Source organism: Scyliorhinus torazame, chromosome 14, assembly GCF_047496885.1.
Source record: "Scyliorhinus torazame isolate Kashiwa2021f chromosome 14, sScyTor2.1, whole genome shotgun sequence".
Lineage (NCBI taxonomy): Eukaryota > Metazoa > Chordata > Chondrichthyes > Carcharhiniformes > Scyliorhinidae > Scyliorhinus > Scyliorhinus torazame.
Genome location: NC_092720.1, coordinates 185,369,098 through 185,392,736, shown reverse-complemented (window position 1 = coordinate 185,392,736; position 23,639 = coordinate 185,369,098). Strand labels below are relative to the sequence as shown.

The 23,639-nt window shown below is 46.8% G+C and overlaps 1 protein-coding gene across 1 annotated transcript in view; it reads left to right on the top strand.

Moving 5' to 3' along the window:
• Positions 1-23,412, top strand: part of LOC140389381 (A.superbus venom factor 2-like) — a 99,838-nt gene extending 76,426 nt beyond the window's left edge. The window contains exons 17-21 of the mRNA XM_072473544.1: positions 2,884-2,936; positions 12,211-12,292; positions 13,446-13,513; positions 16,322-16,429; positions 23,221-23,412. Coding sequence (XP_072329645.1) covers positions 2,884-2,936; positions 12,211-12,292; positions 13,446-13,513; positions 16,322-16,429; positions 23,221-23,225 — 316 coding nt within the window. The 3' untranslated portion in view covers positions 23,226-23,412. The remainder of the gene's footprint in view (positions 1-2,883; positions 2,937-12,210; positions 12,293-13,445; positions 13,514-16,321; positions 16,430-23,220) is intronic.
• The last annotated feature ends 227 nt before the right edge of the window (positions 23,413-23,639 follow it).

Genomic DNA, 23,639 nt, shown 5'->3' with positions numbered 1-23,639 from the left:
CCAAGTCCTCGAGCTTTGCTCTGAGTCCTCTGTTGACCTCCACCACCCTCTGTAGTTCGTCTCCCATCGGGGTGAGCTGGTCTCTGTGCTGCAACATGGCCTCCTCCACTTCCTTCATCTTTTCACCCTGTTCTCTCACCTCGGCTGATGCCTTTGCCACATCCACCCTCACCGGGGCAATTGCCTCCTCCACCAATTATCTCAGTGCGACCGCCATCTCCTTCCTCAAAACCTCCATGTGCCTCGCAAACTACTTGTCCAGCTCTGCAGCCATCACCTCGGTTAGCCTTTCCACTGTAAGCAGTGTGGCCCCTCCACGCAGTCCGTCATCCGCCATCTTGTCAGCACTTTACTGGTCCTCTCCTTTGGCGGCGAACCCGCGTTTCCTCCCTTCTTCACAGCTGTTTACGGCATCCCTTAACCACTTAATATTTTTCTCCTTGTTTCTTCAATCTCGAGATAAATAATAAAATAAATATTTTTTAAAAATGAAAAATTAAATTTAAAAAAAAATTATGATAAAAATAATTTTAGAAACCTTTTAAAATAAAAAATATTTTAAAAGAAAAATAAAAGTTCAAAACATCTCTTCTCCTGGGACTGGACTTCAAACATCCCAAACATTCATTTTCAGCGAGGAGGGGGGAGGGGGGAGGGGGGGGTGGGGAGGGGGGGGCACCCAGTGTGCGCTGCTCTCCCTCTACATCTGCACTGGATTCAGGCCTTGCCTCAGGCCACGTTCCTCCCCACCGCTTGCTTCGGGCTCGATGCCCCTGCTCCTCTGGTCACGAGAGTCCCCACCGACGCCAAACCTGCCCGACCAGGCGCCCTTCCCTCAGGCCCCAACGGCCGAAGAAATCGCGACCGGCGAAACCACGGGGAAACCCCCAGAAAACGCTGAAATGCCGCCAGCCAGCGGGAGCTTCTCTTCAGCGCGACCGCTCCGCTCGCACACGCCACCGGAAGTCTCAAGGACAGGGAGGTAATGATGCAGTTGTATAAAACACTCTCTAGGCCTTAGCTAGAATACTGTATGCCTTTCTGGTCACCACATTAGAGGAAGGATGTGATTACACGAGAAAGGGTACAGAGGAGATTCACCAGGATGTTACCTGGAATGGAGACTTTCAACGATGGAGAAAAGTTGGCTAGGCTGGGATCATTTTCCTCAGAGCAGGCTGAGGGAGGAGGTGGGGTGACTGATCGAGGTACAAAACTGTGAAGGACATAGATTGGGAAGATAGGGAGAAAATTTTCCCATGAGTAGAGGGGTCAATAACGATGGGGCATAGATTTAAGGTAAGGGGCAGGAGATTTAGAGGGGATTTGAGGAAAAAAAACTTTTCACCCAGAGGGTGGTGGGAATCGGGAACTCACTGCCTGAAAGGGTGGGAGAGGCGGGAACCCTCACAACAGCTAAGAAGCATTTAGATGAACACTTGAAAGGCCACAGCACACAAGGCCATGGACCAAGTGCTGGAAAATGTAATTAGAGTAAATAGATGCTTGTTGGCCAGCACAGGCACGATGGGCCGAAAGGCCTCTTTCTGTGTGGTGGAACTCTACGAATTTATGATAAAGAATGATACAGTGCAGTTCCTGTACCAGCCTCCCCGAACAGGCGCCGAAATGTGGCGTCTCGGGGCTTTTCACAGTAACTTCATTTGAAGCCTACTTGTGACAATAAGCAATTTTCATTTTTCATTTTCAAGAAAGGCCATTCACCCCCTCGTGTACCTGTTGTCTCTTTGAAAGTTTTCCAATTTGTCATCCGACTCTGGTCTTCCATTGCAGCCCTTAAAATTATTCTTTTAACGACACAAGGACGATAATAATTCTACTGTGGAGTAACTCACCTCCTGACCCCCCCAAAGCCTGTCCACCTTCTACAAGGCACAGGTCAGGAGTGTGATGGAATACTCCCCACTTGCCTGGATGAGTGCAGCTCCAACAACACTCAAGAAGCTCAACACCATCCAGGACAAAGCAGCCCACTTGATTGCTCCTCTTTCCACAAACATTCAAACCCTCCACTGCAATGAACAGTGGCAGCCTTGTTTACCTCTGTAATATGCACTGCAGTAACTCACCAAGGCTCCTTGGGCAGCACCTTCCAAACCCATGACCACTACTATCTAGAAGGACGAGGACAGCAAATACCTGGGAACCCCACCACCTCGAGGTTTCCCTCCAAGTCACTCACCACCCTGACTTGGAAATTTATCGCCATTCCTTCGCTGTTGCTGGAACAAAATCCTGGAACTCTGTCCCTAACAGCACAGTGGGTGTACCTACACCTCAAGGACTGCAGCGATGCTAGAAGGTAGCTCACCAGCATCTTCTGAAGGGCAACTAAGAATGGGCAATAAATGCTAGCCTAACCAGCGACGCCTAGATCCCGTAAATGAATTTAAAAAAACATTGAGGCAGCTTGAGATGGTTGTGCGCTGGACACCTCTGTGAGAATACCCTGCACCAGTGCCCTGAGGTTGTGGTGACTGTTCTCCAGCTGTAACAATCCTCTGGGTTAAAGACTGGTTATATGCTCAATTTGTGGAGAGGTCCAGTTATTTGAAGGTCAAAGTACTTCAGCAGTCACTGATTCCTCTGCGTCACCTTGACGAAAGGGACAAGGGATGCTGCGAACTATGAGCACGACAGAATTCATATCACCCTTCCAGCCTTTCTGCAGCTTAAAGGGTCAGGCCCGAGCTATTGTTGAATATTTACCCACACAATGCGTCAAACCAAAATGCCAGCCAACCTGACTGAGGCCCATTCTATTTTTTTATTTCTGCACTTGCATGTAACATATCAAACTGAAAAGTCAAGCAAAGCGAATATATAATCGATTAAGTCTTCTCTTCACTTTCTGTCCTGCAGTTTAATTCAGTCGCACAGTTCGATGGAGGCTCTTTATAAATCTGCAGAGGATGGTGAGCAAATTCAAATTGCCCTCCACGTTTTACTCAGTAGTCCTGTACTGCATACAAAATAACGAGAGGGCTGTATAAGGGAATCCTTGCATATTCCATCGGGAACCTGGCGTAGATGATGTTCCATGCAGGAGTGTGGTGCAGCTGTCAGTCAAGGTGGTTCACAGACTCCCAGCCCACGCACCATTTCTGCAACTATGGGGAATCCATGTTTTCTATCAATGTAGATTGCCCGAGGTTGCAACCGCTTTTGTTTTAATTTGAAAGGGCTGCATTTTCTGCAATTTCTGGTTGCATTCAGCCCCAAATTCTGAATCTTCAGTCACGTGGTGTCGAGGGGGAGAAGGGTGGGGCAGGGCCTGCAGGAATGAAGGAGGACCTCCTCCGAATCCTGTTCCTGGGACTGGCAAAGCCAGGCAGTCGAGGGGGTCGTCTGACCAACCTGTTTGCTCCTCTACAGTGGCTACGTTTGTAGCTGAATGGCCCTGGAGAGGCAGGATGAGGTGTTCACTAGTATGCATCAAGCCTTTTGTGCTTGGTGGGCACCGCGAGGGTGCCCGGTAATGACATTTTAATTTAGTTAGTTAAGTTTCCTTTGACATTTTGTCTTAGGTACAGTCCCCTGCCCCTGCCAGGGGCAGTCACTCCCTGCCATTTTTGTTTAATTTCTTAATTTTTTGCTTAATTGAAAAGGGTATAACATAATGAGAACGTCTACTTATCTGGGTTAGCATAAAATAACTATTTTTAAGCGAAGGTTTGGTTTTCCGAGGTTCTCCTGATGTGTTGGGGTGAGTTTTCATTTGCATTGCCCCTTGTACAACAGGCCATAGCGAATCTGCAGCCCTGATTACATCACCCAATTGTTAATTTCTCAAACGTTAGATGCGACCAACATGGATGACCTACCCTCGACTGCTCTTTCCCTGCATGCTTGTAAATGTGCAAAAGGTCACTCACTTTGTGGCTTTGGTGGAATTTTGAAGAAACCCAATTAACAGGTAAATAGGAGCAGGAGTTGGCCATCTGGCCCTTCACCATTCATTATAATCATGGCTCATCATCCAACTCAATAGCCAGTTCCCCACCTTCCCCTCATGTCCTTTGATCCCTTTCACCCCAGGAGCTATACCTAACTCTTTGAAAACATACTGGGCGGGATGCTCCGTCCGCCAACGTCGAAATTGGGAAACTCAATTGGGCGGAGAATCTGTTCTGATGCCGAAACCATGGCGGGTGCCGATTGGCGTCCAATCGCAATTCTCCATCACCTTGACAGCAGCATCAATGCATTCCGGAACGCACGGATAGTAAACACCATTTGCATATCATTAGCGGGCCCGACCCTGTATTCTCCGGGCCTGCGCGATTCTCTGCCGACTTCCCAATGCCACGGTTCACTTGTGCCTCTAAAAATCGTGAAACCGGTGGCATTGGTGATGAGGGGGAGAGGAGGTAGGACACAGTGACGTGTGACCGTGGACTGTCAGTCCAGACACTGGCCGGAGTGGCTGGGGTGGAGGTGGGGACCTGCCAGGGGGAGGGGGTAAGGGCGGGGAGGGAGGGGGGGAGCAGGATGGTGACGGGAGATCAGACCCTGGGGCCCCCATGGGACTGAGGTGTTGCACAGACATGGACCACCATTACCATGACCTGAAAGGCAGCCATATTTCTGGACACTCCACTGACCACTCACCTTGGCCCCTGGTTCTGCAGAGTGACATTAGCCCCCACCCACACACCCCACCTGCCGGCAGGGCATCAGGCGGCCCACCCAGGGCCGCAGAGCGTACTGCAGGGAAGGGCAGTGTCAACTAATGGCACCCCTGGCAGCAGGGACAGGTGCCGGGCACTGACAGAACAAGGGGTGTCAGATGGGAGGGGGGCATGTGGGCGCAGAGCCCGCAGTGTCAACCCGAGCCACTGTGAAGCCCGTTAGACCTGGTTGGGTATGGGCGTACGTACTATGCTAACACGTCGGCCTTTCACCCCTTGCAGATAATGGATATTGTAATTCAACCAGCAATAGTGGCCTTCCTATTTGTCGCTGCAGCCCTGGGGATTCCCTGCGGCTGTCCGAGCTGGCGCTGCTCGAGAAGGAAGAAGCTGCAGTAGCGGAGTCTGCCACGGGGGGATCAGCAGACTGCCTCCCAGGAAGGCGAGCTGGCAGCCCAACCGGCTGAGGAGGAGGAGGAGGTGCATGGAGGCGCCGCATGAGGCCTCGTGTGCACCGGCAGCACTTATCATTCGACGACCTTCCAGACCATTGAGGACACCGGCTAAGCAGGGAGACAGTGTGACATACCTGCCGGATCATGGTGCACCTGGCACCGTGGGGGAATGGGGAGGGGGGTCGGCACACAGTGACTGTCAAGGTGAAGGTCGCCCTGACCCTTTACACCACAACATCCTTCCAGGGGCTGAGTGGGGGCCTGTCCAGGATCTCACAGACATTGGTGTACAGGTGCATCCGTGATGTCACGGAGGCCCTATATGCCCAGTCGGCACAATACATTCATTTCAATGTGGACTGAGCCCACAAGGATACCTGGGCAGGGGGTTTGCCGCCATTGACGGGATGCTTCAGATCCAGGGGGTGATCGATGGGATGCATGCCCCCTACGAGCGCCTGTAGATGACAGGCTGCTCACACAAACCAAAAGGGGTTCCACTCAATGAAAGTGCAGCTGATATGTGACAGTCAGATACACATCATGCAGGTCTGCGGCCGATACCCTGAGACTCCCCTGCCACCTGGTGCTGCCAGTCCGAGGCTAGCACTCGTCTCGACTAGGGTCTGCATGCTCGCGAGCACAGGGAGTGGACCACCTCCGTCTTGGACTGCGCCACATCACCCATTGACTGTGCCACCCCCTTCTGGCTCCATGTCACATCAGTCAGTGACTGTGCCATCTCCCTCTGGGTCTGGTCCACCTCCAACTGTATCTGCGCCACGTCAGCCAGCAGCTGGGCAATGTTGCCGACGTTCCCAGCCATGGCCTGCTGTGACTCAGGAGCCCCGCTGCAATTTCTAGGTGACTCTGGCACATGGCTGCCTGTGAGAGGACAGCCCTATCTTGGACCTCAGCCACCACCTGCACAGAATGCCCAAGGCCTTGGACATGCTGATTGATAACCAATACTCTCATCCCCGAGGCCTCCACTGCCAAAGCTACCGAGCGGTGTTGGCCTAAGTGGCACGTAGGGTCGTCACTACCTCCTGCTCCTGCACGTATTTGTACTCCTCACACTGTGCCTGCAGGTCCTGGATGTTCACCGACAGCCGCTCATGTAGTCCCTGGCTCTGTGACTGATCTGCATAATCGATGGGACTTTCCATTCCAGAACTATGAAAGCCGTCTGGGCGATACACGTGTCATGGGGAACCGTAACTCAGCAGAGTCCCACTTCCTCGCCCGCGGCCGATCTCCATCGACCACATCCAGAGTCCTCTGTTCAGCTCCGGTGAGGGGCTGCAGGTCTGGCGGGTCCCCTCCCCTCCCGGTGGTTATGGGCGGCATTCTCCTGAAGGGGGGGAAAGAAAACGACGGTGTTAGAACCGACGCATGCAGCATAGGGGGTGGGCACCAGGTGGCGTCAGTGGCTAGGGCACCCGGCCATGGCGGCCGGTATGGGTGCTGACACGTGCTGCAGGGTGGGGGTTTGACCGCCTTTCACGTACTGGGGGGGGGGGGGGGGGGGGGGGGGGAGGGGAAGGTTAGAGTGTGTGGGACAGGGGTTAGTGCTTGGGGCACAGTATTGCCTACTCACCCTGGCTGCCCTGAAGAGGCTATGCCATTTCTTATGGCACTGCACGCCTGTCTGGATGGTGTTGCTGACGGCGCTCACCGCTTCTGCCATTTGCGCCCAGGCACAGCGAACGGCGGCAGTAGGTAGCCTCCTTCCCAGGCCAGGGTACAGGGTAGCCCAGCTACTATCCTCCACGAAGTCCAGGAGGGTCTCGAGCCTGTGAACCTTGGTGCTACGTGTCTTGCTGCCATCTTGGTGGAATGTTTGGCTGGAATGGTGTGTGTGGGGAGGGAAGTGTGTATACGGGGTTGCAGATGGTCAGCTTCCTGAGTGTCAATCACGAACCCGGCATAGTTTCTCATTGCAATCGATACTGTGCCACGTGGTGCCAGTGCTAGCCCCTTAACGGGCACTGAGTTAGTCCAAGTGCAGTCTGGACTTCGCCACCATCGGGAACATCATTCCTGTATATCTATCTGTAATGGTCGCGATGCAGCCTTTGCTCTGCATAAACAAAGTATTTTTCAGGGATTAAATGATTGTGGAAAGGCTTGAGCCACAGTCTTACACAAGCCACGTTGTCTACCAGTGGCAATCTAAGGAGGATGCTCCAGCTTCAGCTCCTTCTGGGACCTAGCTTGAGTGTTGGGAGCGAGGGCAATGACCCTGGTCAGAGCAGTTCTTTCCATCTTTGAAGCATGCTGGCTAAGGAGAAGCTACATTTATCTGAAGTGAGCTTTGCTTTTCGTGGTAACCGTTTTGAGATGGTTAGGAGACCAGCCGCATGGCACTTCCAATGACATTTGATGTCTCATCTTGGCGTCATGAGGTGGTACCAACGCAGGGGAAGCAAGTTCAGAACTTCCTGCCAGTGCATGAGAAATCCAGGATTTGTGTCGCTTCTGGTCATCCCAGGAATCTGTCTTTGTCTAGAGAATCTAGGAGTGTAGTGACTCGATCAAAATTTTGAGTGGCAATTGACGCTGCCAGCAGTCACCAGCTCTTCTGCGATCATGGTGTCATAGAGCTTTACAGCACAGAAATCCTTCAGCCCATCCTATCTGCACCGGCCATATATACTCTCACCCCATTTTCCAGCACTTGGTCCATAGCCTTGTGTGCTGTGGCCTTTCAAGTGCTCATCTAAATGCTTCTTAAATGTTGTGAGGGTTCCCGCCTCTCCCACCCTTTCAGGCAGTGAGTTCCAGATTCCCACCACCCTCTGGGTGAAAAAGGTTTTCATCAAATACCCTCTGAATCTCCTATCCCTTACCTTAAATCTATATCCCTTGGCTATTGAAATCTCCACTAAGAGGAAAAGTATTTTCCTATCTACCCTAACTATGCCTTTCATAATTTTGTACACCTCAATCAGGTCCCCCCTCAGCCTTCCCTGCTCCATCGAAAACAACCCCAGCATATCCAGTCTGTCTTCATAGCTGAAATCTCCAGCCCAGGCAACATCCTGGTGAATCTCCTCTGCACCTTCTCTAGGCCAATCACATCCTTCCTATCGTGTGGCGACCAGAACTGCACCGAGTACTCTAGCTGTGTTTGAACGAGCATTTTATACAGCTCCATCAGCCTCCTGTTCTTATATTCTATGCCTCAGCTAATGAAGGCAAGTATTGCACACTTTGGCCTTATTGAAATTCCACCTCAGTTTCTGGTTGTGTTCTGACTGGCCTGATATAATGGGCAGGACAGTGTGTCCGACATAAATTATAAAATGGCAATAGTGACTTTGGAAATTTGCAGAATCACAGAGTTGTTACGGTGCAGAAGGAGGCCATTTGGCCCATCGTGTCTGCACCAGCTCTCCAAACGAGCATCATGACTTTCAAGTGCCATTCCCTTGCCTTTTACCGGTGCCCCTGCACATTGTTTCAATTCAAGTAATAATCTAATCCCCTCTTGAATGCCTCGATTGAACCTGCTTCCACCACACTTCCAGGCAGTGCATTCCAGACCCCAACCACTCGCGGTGTGAGCAAGCTTTTTCTCACATCGCAATTGCTTCTTTTGCTAATCACTTTAAATCTGTGCCCTCTCATTCTCAATCGTATTACGAACAAGAACAGTTTTGTCCCTATTTACTCTGTGCAGCCTCCTCGTGCTTTTGAACATCTCTATCAAATCTCCTCTCAGTCTTCTCCTCTCCAAGGAGAAAGTCCCAACATCTCCAATATATCCTCATAACTGAAGTTTCTCATCCCTGCAACCATTCCTGGAAATCTCTTCTGCACTTTGTCCAATACGTTTACATCCTTCCTGCAGTGTGGCACCCAAACCTATACACAATACTCCAGTTGAGATCTAAGTTGTGTCTTGTATAAATTCAGCATAACCTCCTTGCTCTTATACTCTACAACCCTATTAATAAAACCCAGGATGCAGTCTACTTTTTTAACTGCTCTGTTCACCTGTCCTGCCAACCTCAATGATCTAAGCACCTATGTACCCAGGTCCCTCTGCTCCTGCACACCTTTAAACATTTTGCTCCATATTTTATATTGCCTGATCATGTTCTTCTGTCAAAATGCATCATCTTACCCTTCTCCACATTGAACTTCATCTGCCTCCTACCATTTTCAACTGGATGGTGATATTTCCCAGGCCAAATTTATGCATTAGATTCTGACTGTAGAAGCCACTGGAGAATTCTATTCAGCAGCTGAATAAATTAAAGTTTTAACGTTTGACTTTGATGCATGATGCACTTGTTAGCATTGCACAAGCTGAAGTACGATTTGTCCAATCCTACTTTCCAACCATTCATTTTGCTGGTCAGAAATTCCAGGGGTTTGGAATTCCCATACATATATCCTCCTGGACATGGGTCTAAATTGCTGAAGGGCAAATCCAAATTCATACATCGGGGAGATCTGATGCTGAAGAGCTGTCTTTACCCCCTCAGTCTAATTTTATGCTCCCACTGGTGGAGTTTGGGGAGGGGTGGGTGATGAAGAGTGAAATTGAAGGGGAGGGATTCCCTCCAGGTTATCACCTGCCCTGACCACACAGTTTACGGGGGGGCGGGCAAGACCTCGGCTGGGAAGCCTGCCCATACCCCAGTTACAATGTCCAAGTGGCCAATTATTCACCACTTAAGGCCCGTTTCCTGTTTCCAATTGAATCACCCTTCTGAAATTCAGTGGCCCCCACCCTTTATTGTCTGGTGGCCTTCCAGAAGGCCTTTGACAAAATGCCATTGTGGAGGCAGCTAAATAAGATGAGACACCATGTTATTAGGGGCAAGGTATTGGCAAGGATAGAGGATTGGCTGGCTAGCAGAAGCCAGAGAGCAGGGATAAAGGGATATTTTTCAGGATGGCAGCTTGTGACTAGTGCTGGGACCACAACTAGTCATGATATACATTAACTAACTGGAAGAAGGAACTGAAGGCATTGTTGCTAAGTTTGCAGATGATACAAAGATATGTAGAGGGACAGGCAGTGTTGAGGAAGTAGAGTCGCTGCAGAAGGACTTGAGCAGGCTAGGAGAGTGGTCAAAGAAGTGAAAAATGGAATACAATGTGCAAATGTGTGAGGTTGTGCATTTTGTTAGGAAGAATAGAATTTTGTAAATGGGGAAAGGCTTTGGAAATCTGAAGCACAAAGGGGCTTAGGAGTCTTCATTCAGAATTCTCTTAAGGTTACCATACAGACTCAGTTGGCAGTTAGGAAGGCAAATGCAATATTAGCATTTATTTTGAGAGGGCTAGAATACAAAAACAGAGATGTACTACTGGGGATCTGGCCAGATCCCATTTGGAATCTAAGGAAGGATGTTCTGGCCTTGGAGGGGGTCCAGAGAAGTTCAAAGCTGGCATTCAACGCTACATAACAGCACCTTATTCTTTCATTGCAATACCTGCAAGAATTTATTTTGAATCATGGGAATATGTAAACTTCTTGGGATTATCCTGCTTTATTTTCCTTTTTCTGCTGCATCATCACAATTCAGCTGGAATCGACTGAACTATCACAAAAATATCAGTGAATTGAAGCTATGAAGTGAGTATCGCTAGCGAACATGGTTTACCTCAATTTGTTACCTGGGTTCAAGATTCAGGTGCCTGAGTTAGACACCTCCCAGAAACTGACCATGGTTCCTCTGTTCAAGAAAGGGAATAGGAATGCCCCTGGTAATTATAGGCCGGTTAGTCTTACTTCGGTGGTCGGTAAGTTAATGGAAAAGGTCCTGAGGGATAGGATTAATGACTATTTGGAAAGATGCAGCTTAATCCGGGATAGTCATAGATTTATCATAGAATTTACAGTGCAGAAGGAGGCCATTCAGCCCATCGAGTCTGCACCGTCTCTTGGAAAGAGCACCCTACCCAAGGTCAACACCTCCACCCTATCCCCACAATCCAGTAACCCCACCCAACACGAAGGGCAATTTTGGACACTAAGGGCAATTTATCATGGCCAATCCACCTAACCTGCACATCTTTGGACTGTGGGAGGAAACCGGAGCACCCGGAGGAAACCCACGCACACACGGGGAGGATGTGCAGACTTCGCACAGACAGTGGCCCAAGCCGGAATCGAACCTGGGACCCTGGAGCTGTGAAGCAGTTGTGCTATCCACAATGCTACCGTGCTGCCCCTAGTCATCTTGTACTGTTCTATGTCCCAGGTCGACCCTGCGACTGTCAACCTGTTGCACTGATTAGGAGGGTTGCACTTTAGCTCAGTTCGCTGAAGTTGGTTCATGATGCAGAGCGAGGCCAACAGCACGGGTTTAATTCCTGTACCGGCTGAGGTTATTCATGGAGCCCCACCTTCTCAACCGCCTCTCACCTGAGATGCGGTGACCCTCAGGTTTAATCGCCACCAGTCAGCTCTCCCTCTCTGGGACTATGGCGGCTGATTAGTGAAGGCTCTTCAAATTGTCATCGTTTTCTAAGATGCAAGGCGCCAGGAGACATGTTCTAAAATGTTCGGATGATAGTCAAATTGCTCAGAAAACTGGCTGGGAAAAGAAAAGAGACCAGCAAATGATTCAGTGACTTTGTTTTTCGATAAGCATCTTGCGTTGACTTTAAATCGTGTGTTGAATTTGCTTCTGGGAATTCACTTGAGATAGTCAGAAGAAGGTCTGCGTGCACCTTAAAGGCTAACGATATCAAATGGTGCAAAATGCCGTTTGGGGCCGAGTATGACCATTGATCAAAGGCATCCATGTTGAAATTCTGTGTCACAGAATCACAGAGTTTTTTATTTAATAGCGCAGGAGATGGCCATTCGGCCCATCGTGTCTGCACTGGCTCTCCCAATGAGCAGCACGACTTAGTGCCATCCTCCTGCCTCCCATCCTTCCTTCCCACCATGCCCCTGCACACTGTTTCTATTCAAATAATCATCTTGTGTCCTCTTGATTGCCTCAATTTAACCTTCCTCCAACCACACTTCCAGGCAGTACCTTCCAGACCCCAATCACATGTTGTGTAAATGTATTATTTTCTCTGAACCTCCCCACTCCTCATTATTGTTTGTGTTTCTTTCTACTGAATAGTTCATGACCATCTGATAAATCCTACAGCTACTGGCATCCACATGTGGTCGTTGGAGACCGTTCCAGGAAACAAAACCTTCAGGTATATCAGATACATTCTGTCCTCTTACTGTAATTAGCCTATGAATGCTGAAAGGGAATGTTCAGTCCTAAATTGCCTCACAGATCCTTTGTGTGTATATGAGACCCTATGTAGAGAGACCAACACTTACGACTTACACTTCTATAGAAAGTGTTGGGAAAACCCAGCAGACCTGGCAGCATCTGTGGAGTTTTCTTTCTTCCATTGATCCATTTTCCCATCACCATTGTCTCCCCGATCCCATCCCACTAGGGCAAATATGTTCGCTGTTCCAAATTATCCTTTGACACATTGCTTACCTTTTTTCTGCCATTAACACATGACTGATCTCTTTAATAATAATAATGATCATTATTGTCACAAGTTGGCTTACATTAACACTGCAGTGAAATTACTGTGAAAAGCCCCTAGTTGCCACATTCCGGCGCTGTTCAGGTACACAGAGGGAGAATTCAGAATGTCCAAATTGCCTAACAGCACATCTTCCGGGACTTGTGGGAGGAAACCGGAGCACCCGGAGGAAACCCACGCAGACACAGGGAGAACGTGCAGACTCCGCACAGACAGTGACCCAAGCCGTAAATCGAACCTGGGATCCTGGTGCTGTGAAGCAACAGAGCTAACCATTGTGTTACCGTGCCGTCCACAACGGCACCCGTCCTAACCATGATCACCACCATTTACATTCCCTCTACCTTTATGTCCACGACATCTTTGTCAATCTCCACCTATCACTGGCCTTCTATCCAGCCCTACTGCTCCACGCTGTCACCCGCCCTGCCCTTCCCACCCCCCACAATCCCCACCATACACAATAAAATATAAATCTCCATATGACTCTTCTTCCAAGCTCCAGATTATGATTCCAGGCATCCGGGCTGGAAACATTAAGTCTCGTTTCTCCCTCACAGGTGCTGACAGACCCGCTGAGATGTTCCCCCAGCATTTTCTGTTTTTATGTCAGATTTACAGCATCTGCAGTATTTTGCTTTTATATTATTGCACTTATATAGTGTCTTTAGAATAGGAACAAGAGTTTTGAGCCTCGGCAGCTGTTAATATACAATCTTCTATGTAATATCTCAAAATAAAAACCTAAGGCAGGGAATACTCAAATAATTAAATGTTCTCTGTTTTTTGTTCGTCTTTGCAGGTTGACATTTGATAGACCTCCGCCCAGGGCCTGGGAGATCAGGGTTCTTAGTTTGTCCCAGGAGAACGGTGAGAATATTCAGTATGTTAATGAGTGTTTTAGTGAGGTGACTTGGACTGTCCAATGAATGACAGTGTCTACTCATTTGCAGTCGTGTCTCTAGAGCGCCACAAGACTGAGCTTGTGTTTACAGGCCCTCCCCATTGATTGATTGAGCTTTTACTTTTCCTAGCTGGTGTTAGAACGGGTCATAGCGGATCGACAGTTTGTGTTACGTACCGCCCAACTTTTTATTGTTTGAAAATCACACACATTGTACTGCTGTCTCTGTGGGACCAGAGGATCAGCCACCAAATTCACAGTGACCAAACGGGTTAATTGAAAACATTTTCAGCAACCGCAACAGACTCTGCGACTCATCAGGTCCATATTGGTCAACAGGACTCTCAATCATGTCCAACCCATTTCCTGCACTTCTGGTCTCATCCCTTTCCTTTCCTCCCGGAATCAGGATAGGGCGATCCCATTGTCCTCACTTTTCATCTGACCAGCTTCCGCCAGTTCTGCTAACTCCAGCATGATGTCATCTCCCTCTCACTCCCCCTGTCAGCATTCTGCAGGGACTGTTCCCACCGGGATATTCTGGTCCACTCCTCCATCACCCCCAATACCTCACCCTCTTCCCACAGCACCTTCCCATGCAATCACAGAAGGTGCAACACTTTTTTATTTATTCGTTCATGGATATGGCAGGTTGTGCCAGCATTCATTGCCCATCCATGGCAGGTACGAGTCACCACGTTACTGTGGATCTGGAGTCACATATTGGTCAGACTAGGTAAGGATGGCAGCCATTAGTGAACTAGATGGGTTTTTAACGACAATCGACACTGGTTTCACGGTCATGTAGAAAGACCAACACTTGAGACCTTTAATTCCAAATTTTTATTGAATTCAAATGTCACCACCTGCAGTGGTGGGATTTGAACCTGCATCTCTGAATTACTAGTCCGGTGACAATACCACTATGCCACTGCCCATTTACCTCAAACCTGATCACTATCCAAGGCCCAAAACACTCTTTCTAGGTGAGGCAGCACCTCACGTGCACCTCCTCCTATCTGGTCTATTGCATTTGCTACTAACAATGTGATGGATCCTCCATTGGAGAGGCTAAACGCAGACTGGGTGACCACTACGCAGAACACCTCCCGCCTGACCGCAAGCAGGACCCAGACCTTCCTGTCACTTGCCATTTCAACTCACCATCCTACTCTCATGTCCACATGTCCGTCCTTGGTCTGCTGCAATGTTCAAGTAAAGCCCAGCATAAACTGGAGGAAGAGCAGCTCATCTTCCGATTTGGCACGTTACAGCCTTCCGGACTTAACACCAAGTTCAACAACTTGAGACAATGAAGTCTCTCTTCCACCTTCACCCCATTTTAATTTCTATCAATTTATTTTCAGTCCTTCCATCCATCCGTTTTCCCCTCCCCATTGCTATCGCTTTCCCCATCCCACCCCACTTGGGCAATCTGTTCTCTGTTCCTAGTTGCCCTTTGACACACTGCTTACCTTTGTTCTGCTATTAACACATTATATCTCTTCATGGTACACGATCAGCACCATACTTAAACTTGATCACCCCAATTTACATTTCCTTTGTCTTTCTGTCCATGACATCTTTGTCAATCTCCACCTATCGCTGGGCCTCTAACCAGCCCCACCGCTCCATCAAGAGTATAAATCTGACCCTATTTGCAGTGCTCTTTAGTTTTGACAAAGAATAATCTAGATTTAAAATGTTGGCTCCCTTCTCCCTCCATAGAAGCTGTCAGACCTGCTGAGATTGTCCAGTATTTCCTGTTTTTGTTTCAGATTCCAGCATCCGCGGTAATTTTCTTTAATCTTAGCTCCATATTGTTTATCCACAATGTACTCCGCTCAATAATTTCAATTTATGAGTGCTAAATATGCGAGAGAGTTCCAATTTAGGCCAAAAGTCTTCAAACCCCGACTGTGCAGAAAGGGGCTATTTGACCCATTGAGACTCTCCTAGGTCTTTGGACGTTTGTGTGCTCTGGTCACGACAGCATGAACAAATTAATAGAGCAGTTGCATTATGTTGGTTAACATTATTTTAATTGCAGATGGACACAATTACAATACTGAATAGGGGAGGCGATGGCATTGTGGTAATATCGCTGGACGATGATGGAAGTGCATGGTTTGAGTCCCACCACGGCTAATGGTGACACTTGAATTCCATAAAAATCTAGAATTAAAAGTCTAAACATAGAACATACTATGCAGAAGGAGGCCATTCGGCCCATCGAGTCTGCATCAACCTACTTAAGCCCTCACTTCCACCCTATCCCCATAACCCAATAACCCTCCTAATCTTTTTGGTCACTAACGGCAATTTAGCGTGGCCAATCCACCTAACCTGCACGTCTGTGGGAGGAAACCGGAGAACCTGGAGGAAACCCACCCAGACATGGGGAGAACGTGCAGACTCCGCACAGACAGTGACCCAGCAGGAAATCAAACCTGGGACCCTGGCGCTGTGAAGCCACAGTGCTATCCACTGTGCTACCGTGCTGCCCTTATGCTCTGATGATGACTATGACACCATTGTTGATTGTCGTAAAAGCCCAGCTGGTTCACTAATGTCCTTCAGGGAAGAAAGCGAGCTGCCCTTACCTGTACTGGCCGACATGTGACACCAGCCCCACAGCAATGTGATTGACTCTTCAATGCCCATTGAAATATCCAAACAAGCCATTAAGATCAAAGGTAATTAGGGATAGGCAAGCACCCACATCCCATGAATGAATAAAACAAATTCGAACTTTCTATTTTATGTCTTTTCAGGGCTATGTCTTGCTAAACCTAAGGTGCTTATCTTGGATGAACCCCATTCCTTACCCACAGCTCCAACAAGGGAAATGATGGAGATCATGAAGGCCATTGAGCATGTTGGCAAGTACCAAATCAATACAATAGCAGCTTGCATTTATATAATGCCTTTGATGCAATATTACATCCCTGAGGCGCTTCGCTAGTGTGCTTCTTTTTATCCAGCATTTATTGCCCTTGAGACAGTGATGATGAGTAATCACATCTTAACACCAGGCCACATTAGGGGATATTAAGGGTGGTGATCAAAACTTCGTCAATGTGTTAGGTTTTCAGGATTATTTTAAGGGAAGAGAGAGAGAGAGTGAATGCAAGAGCGGCAGAGGAATCAATTTCTGAGGTTAGTACCCAGGTTTTAAAGAGACTAGCTGGAGAAATTCAGAATACTTAGAGGATTGTCGGGTCAGAGGCAGATGGAGGAGATAAAGCTGTTTGAGGGCATGGAGAGGTTTGAAAATAATGATCATTTTTAAAAAATGTAGCTCAATGAGCACAGGGATAATGGGTAAATGGGATTGTGTGCGAATTAGAAACACAGAAGCAGAGAAAATAGGAGCAGGAGGAGGCCATTCGGCCCTTTGAGCCAGTTCCACCATTCATTATGATCATGGCTGAATATCCAACTCAATAGCCTATTCCGCTTTCCACCCAACTTCTTAATGTACTCTTAGCTCCAAGTTCTGTATCTAACTGCTTCATGAAAACATACAATGATTTTGCCTCAACTGCTTTCTGTGTAGATAATTCCACAGGCTCACCATTCTCTGGGTGAAAAAAATCAATCCTCATCTCTGTCCTCAATGGTCTACCCCGTATCTGCAGACTGTGACACCTGGTTCTGGCCACCCCCACTATTGGGAACATCCTTCTTGCATCTATCCTGGCCAGTATTGTTAGAAATGTATTTCTTCCTTTGAGACACCCACTCATTCTTCTGAACTCCAGTGAATACAATCCTAGCTGACTCAATCTCTCCTCATATATCCATTCTTCCATCCCAGGAATCAGTCTGATAAATCGTCGTTGTACTCCCTCTGGAGCAAGAACATCCTTCCTCAGATAAGGAGAACAAAACTACACACAATATTCAATGTGTGGCCTCACCAAGGCCCAGTATAATTGCAGCAAGACCTGTTCTTGTCCCCTTCCTCGATGAAGGCCAACATATCATTTGCATTCTTTACCACTTTCTGCAACTGTATGCAAAGTGATTGGTTTATGACGACACCCATGTCTTTTTGCACATTTCCCTCTCTTAATTTATGATTATTCCAATAATAGTCTGACTTCCCATGTTTGCTACCAAAGTGGATAACCTCACATTTATCCAAATTGCACTTTATTTGCCACTCATTTGCCCATTCGCTCAACTTGTCAAAATTACACTAAAGGGTCTCTGCATCCTCCTCACAGCTCACCCTCCCAACCAACTTTGCGTCATCTGCAAATATGGAGATGTTACCTTTGTTCCATCATCCAAATCATTAATATCTATTGTGAATAGTTGGGGTCTGAGCACCGATCCCTGAGGTACCCCACTCGTCATTGCCTGCCATTTGGAAAAAGAACCGTTAATTCCTACTCTTTGTTTCCTGTCTGCCAACCAGTCTTCTATTCATCTCATTACACTTCCCTTAATCCCAGGCACTTTAATGTTACATGCTTAATGTCTTATGTGGGACTTTGTTGAAAGCTGTCTGAAAATCCAAATAAACTGGCTCCCCCTCATCAACTCTACTTGTTACATACTTGAAGAATTCCAGTACATTTGTCAAGCATGATTTCCCTATCATACATCCATGTTGACTCTGTCCAATCCTGCCACTGTTTTCTAAGTGCTCTGCTATAAAATTTGTGGTAATGGATTCTCGAATTTTCCCCACTCATGACATCAGGTTTACATGTGTATAATTCCATTTTCTCTCTACCTCCCTCTTGAAATAGTGGGGTTACATTAGCTACCCTCCAATCTGTAGAAACTATTCCAGAGTCTATCAAATTTTGGAAGATGACCACGAAAGCATCCAGTATTTCTAGAGCCACTTCCTTAAATACTCTGGGATGTAGATCATCAATCCCTGGGATTTCATTAGCCTTTAATCCCGTCAATTTCCCCAATATTATTTCTTTACTAATATTTATCTCATTCAGTTTCTCCCTCTCACAAACCCTGCATTCCCAACGTTTTTGGTATCTTATTTGTATCCTCATTTTTGAAAACAGAATCAAATTATGTACTTTGTTGCTCAGCCACTTATTTGTCCCCATTATAAATTCCCCTGTTTCTGACTGCAAGGGACCTACATTTGTCTTCCCAATCTTTTTCTCGTCACGTACCTAATCAAACTTTTAGTCAGTTTATATATTCCTTACAAGCTTACTCTCATACTGTATTTTCCCCTTCTTAATCAATCCCTTGGTCCTCCTTTGCTGAATTTTAAACTGTTCCCAATCCTCAGACCTATTGTTTTTCTTGGTCGATTTGTATGATTCTTTCTTGGGTTGAATACTGTCTCTAATTTCCCTTGTAAGCAATGATTTGGCCACCTTTCCCGTTTTACTTTTTGTGCTAGATAGGGACACACAATTGATGCAGTTCCCCTATGTGCTTCTTCAATGTCTGCCATTGCCTATCCACAGTTATCCCTTTAAGTAACCTTTCCCAATCAATCATAGCCAACTCGCACCTCATATCATTTTGGTTTATTTTATTAAGATTCAGGGCCCGAGTCTCAGAATGAACTACCTCACTCTCCAAGCCCTTGATGAAAAATTCATTCATATTATGGTCGCTCATCCGCAGGGGTCTCCCATAACTAGATTGCAAATTATTCCATTCTCCTTGCACTGTATCTAGCCTGGGATGGCCTGTTCTCCAGTTGGTTCCTCAATGTATTGGTCCAGAAAACCAACTTGTATACACTCCAGGAATTGCTCCTTTACAGTATTGATTTGATTTACCCAATCTCTATGTTGAGTAAAATCTTTAATTTCCTGTTTAATTCCATTCCCAACATTACCACTGCAGTTTGGGGGTCTATATACAATACGCACTGATATTTTTTGCCTCTTGACGTTTCTCAGCTCGACACATTCAGATTCCCTATTGTCGGAGCAAATATCCTTCCTCACTATTGTGTTAATTGAGGCACAGGCAGCCGAGTTGTTTTGTGATCCCCTCACATTTGCAGAATAGCAAGACAAAAGTCATAGATATAGTTCAGTCAAAGGGTGACAATAGCTCAATATTAGCCATATTAGTTCAATATGTAGAGGATCCAACAAGGGAGTGTGCAGTGCTGGACCTAATTCTGGGGAATGAAGCCAGACAGGTGGTTGATGTGTTGGTGGAGAAGCATTTTAGTGATAGTGACCACAACATGGCTCAATTTCAATTTCATAGAATTCATAGAATCATAGAATTTACAGTGCAGAAGGAGACCATTCGGCCCATCAAATCTGCACCGACCCTTGGAAAGAGCACCCTACCTAAGCCCACACCTCCACCCTATCCCCGTAACCCAGGGGCGGCACGGTTGGGATGCAAAAAGGTAGCATTGTGGATAGCACAATTGCTTCACAGATCCAGGGTCCCAGGTTCGATTTTGTCTTGGGTCACTGTCTGTTCAGAGTCTGCACATCCTCCCCGTGTGTGCGTGGGTTTATTCCGGGTGCTCCGGTTTCCTCCCACGGTCCAAAGATGTGCAGGTTAGGTGGATTGGCCATGATAAATTGCCCTTAGTGTCCAAAATTGCCCTTATGGTTGGGTGTGGTTACTGGGTTATGGGGATAGGGTGGAGGTGTTGACCTTGGGTAGGGTGCTCAAGGGTGCAAGAGCCGGTGCAGACTCAATGGGCCGCATGGCCTCCTTCTGCACTGTAAATTCTATTCGGTGAATAACCCCAACTAACCATTTTTGTTGGACACTAAGAGCAATTTAGCATGGCCAACCCACGTAACCTGCACATCTTAGGACTGTGGGAGGAAACCAGAACAGCCAGAGGAAACCCACGCAGACACAGGGAGAACATGCAGACGCCGCACAGTCAGTGGCACAAGTCAGGATTCGAACTCAGGTCCCTGGCCCTGTGAAACAACAGTGCTAACCACTGTGTGACCATGCCGCCCCCTACATTTGTAATGGACAAAGAAATAGACAAGTTGCAAAAAAAGGTTTTGGATTGGGGGAGAGTATATTTTACCAAAATAAGGCAGGATCTGGCCAAGGTAGACTGAAAAGAGTTACTTGTGGGGAAACCTACAGGAGAGTCATGGGGGATGTTCAAAGATGAAATGGGGAGGGTATGGGCCCAATATGTTCCCTCCAGGGTAATAGAAAGGTGTAACAAAGCAAGGGAACCATGGAAGACCAGAGACATTCAGGATACGATGAGAAGGAAAGGAGATTTTTAACAAGTATAAGGGGAGCAAGTCTGCCCAGGCATTAGAGGAGTACAGAAAGTGCAGGATGGAGCTTAAGTTATCATTTAGGAGAGCAAAGAGGGGGCATGAGAAAACTCTGGCTGGTAGAAGTAGGGAAATCCCAAGATATACTAATGAGAAGAGGATAACTAGGGAAAGGATAGGGTCCATAAGGACCAAGGGGGAAATCTGTGCGTGGAGCCAGAGGACATTGGCAGGGTGTTGAATGAATATTTCACACCTGTCTTCACCCAAGAGAATGAGGAGGTAGTTATGGAACTCAGAGAGAGAGATTGTGAGGTTCTTGAGCAAATTGTTGTAGGGAGTGACAAAGTATTGGCGGGCTTAAAAGTGGACAAATCTCCAGACTCGGATGAATTGTGTCCCAGGATTCACCGGGATATTGCCTGGGATGGAACATTTAAGTTCTAAAGAGAGGTTGGATAGGCTTGGGTTCTTTTCTCTGGAGCAGAGAGGACTGTGGAGTGGCCTGTTTGGGGTGTACAACGTTATGAGTGGCATGGACAAGGTGGATGGGGAGCAGCTGTTCCCCTCAGTTGAAGGATCAGTTACGAGTGGACACAAGTTCAAAGTTAGGGGTGGAATGCACTGCCTGGGAGGGTGGTAGAGGCAGATTGCCTTGCATCCTTTAAAACGTACCTGGATGAGTACTTGGCATGCCATAACATTCAAGGCTATGAGTCAAATGTTGGCAAATGGGATTTGGTAGGTAGGCCAGGACCTTTTATACGTTGGTGCAGATACGGTGGGCTGTAGGGCCCATTCTGCACTCTAGTATTCTGTGATTCTGTGTGGCTGAGTGTTTCCATTGCAGACGGACCGAAATAGGTTCCGAGTCAGTCAATGATACAGACATGGTCATTGGTGCTGATCAGGATTCATGCTCTGAAGCTCAGCAGAGGATCAAATAGGATTCCCAGGTTCATGAATGGTTGCTTCAGCCAGTTCAGTTTAAAAGGAAATATATTGTATCAATAATCATGGATGTGATTATTATGTGCAAGCCTATATATATTGATCTCCCAAGGAGCACAGCGCATTGAAAGTAACATTCACTGCCCCTTAACCAAGATTACTTGAGTTAAGCATGTTTCTCAGAAATTTGTATGTGTTGTGTCTTTTATCTACCTTTTCAGATGATTTGTCCTTGAGAGTGAGACATTTTATTAGAAGCGATATGCAGGCAATTCCGCTTTGCCAGAAAAATTAAGATTGCAAATAGTCTATGTTTCAATGTCGATTTTGCAACAGAAAGTGATGTTATATTTATTGAAAGTTAGTCCACGTTTCCCACTTGTTGGGAGGAATCATTAATTGCTGGGATTAAAAAGTAATCAGAAGTTTTTCTAAGTAGCAGATGCCTTGGGGTATGAGAGCAATATCTGCTAAATATGCCCATTGGTAACTGGTGGAACCAGGTGAAGTATTCAGTGAGCTGTAAAGCTTGTGTTCCACCCAATCCCCTGGGGTTTTCACTCCGATGAGTTGTGTTAGAATTAACCTCATAAAGAGACATGGAGGCAGTCAGAGAAATAGAAAAGGTAATCTACCAGATATGCTCACACACACAATTCACTCACATACAGCCACGGACACACATATTTACAGATGCTCACACACACATGCTTATCATGCACTCACTCATACAGACATGAACATTTACATGATCATAATCCACATGCTTAGTCACACATGCACATATTTATATGTACACAGATAAACATTAATGTCTGCACACAGACACACAGTGATACACACATATTTACATGTACTCACAGCTCACTGACAAGCAAAATCATCTGGACACACATTCAAAGACATGCTCTCACACCATTGGTCTCAGAAGCACAGACAGACACAATCAAAGCCACGGTCATACATGCTTGCTACTGTCTCACACACAGGCAGATAAACAATCTCCACGGAGCTAAGAGTACAGTAGGCCAAATAAGTAATGGATGTTGATGGTTCTAAAACCCAGAGATGCTAAAGAAGTTTCCACCTTCATACTGTACCCATAAATTAAAGTTGCTCACGTTTTAGAGTCTGGATATTTGGCTCCATTGAGTATTGCTGGTTCTCATACCAGCCTGGTGCCTGAACTTGTTCCGTTTGGCTTGTGTTAAAATGGCACCTGGTTATAAAGATTGTGTGAGGCAATTCCTTTGAGATTTCTCCATGTGCCACAGAATATTCTTCCTGCCATGAAAACAGGTTGGGAAATTTCTGAAAAATAAACCCACCCACCCCCCGTGGTATTCCGTGTTGTACCTTTCTCACAAACACCGCTGAAAGTCATTTCAGAACAAAACGGACATTTTCCTACAATGCTGGTAGGTCAAACACTAGTGTCAGAAACATTGATTCATACAAAGAAGATGAGCATAAAAATCTTCAATTCTGCATTTCAGGTTGATAATGTTGACACTACATCCTGAAATTATGAAGATGGGAAATTGGTGGGGGGGAAGAAGACACATTCTGCTCATTGATATACCTGAAAAGCGTGGCACCTTTGGAAGCGAGTGGCATTTATGAATTTAAATAGAATATGGAATACATTTTCATGTAATTGAATAAAGCAATACACACTGCTGTGTTAAGTGTTTGTTTCCTACGGTGTACATTTTTTATTTATATGGGATTCATAGATCAAAAATATTTAATTCAGCCAAAGCATGTAGACATGTGGTTCACACAAACCTCCTCACAACCTAACCTCCCATTACCTCAGCGACACATTATGCTTTTCCTTGCTTCCTCACATTGTTTCCCTTGAACGCACCCATACCATTCACCTCAAAATTAGACAATTCTAAAATCTCGACAT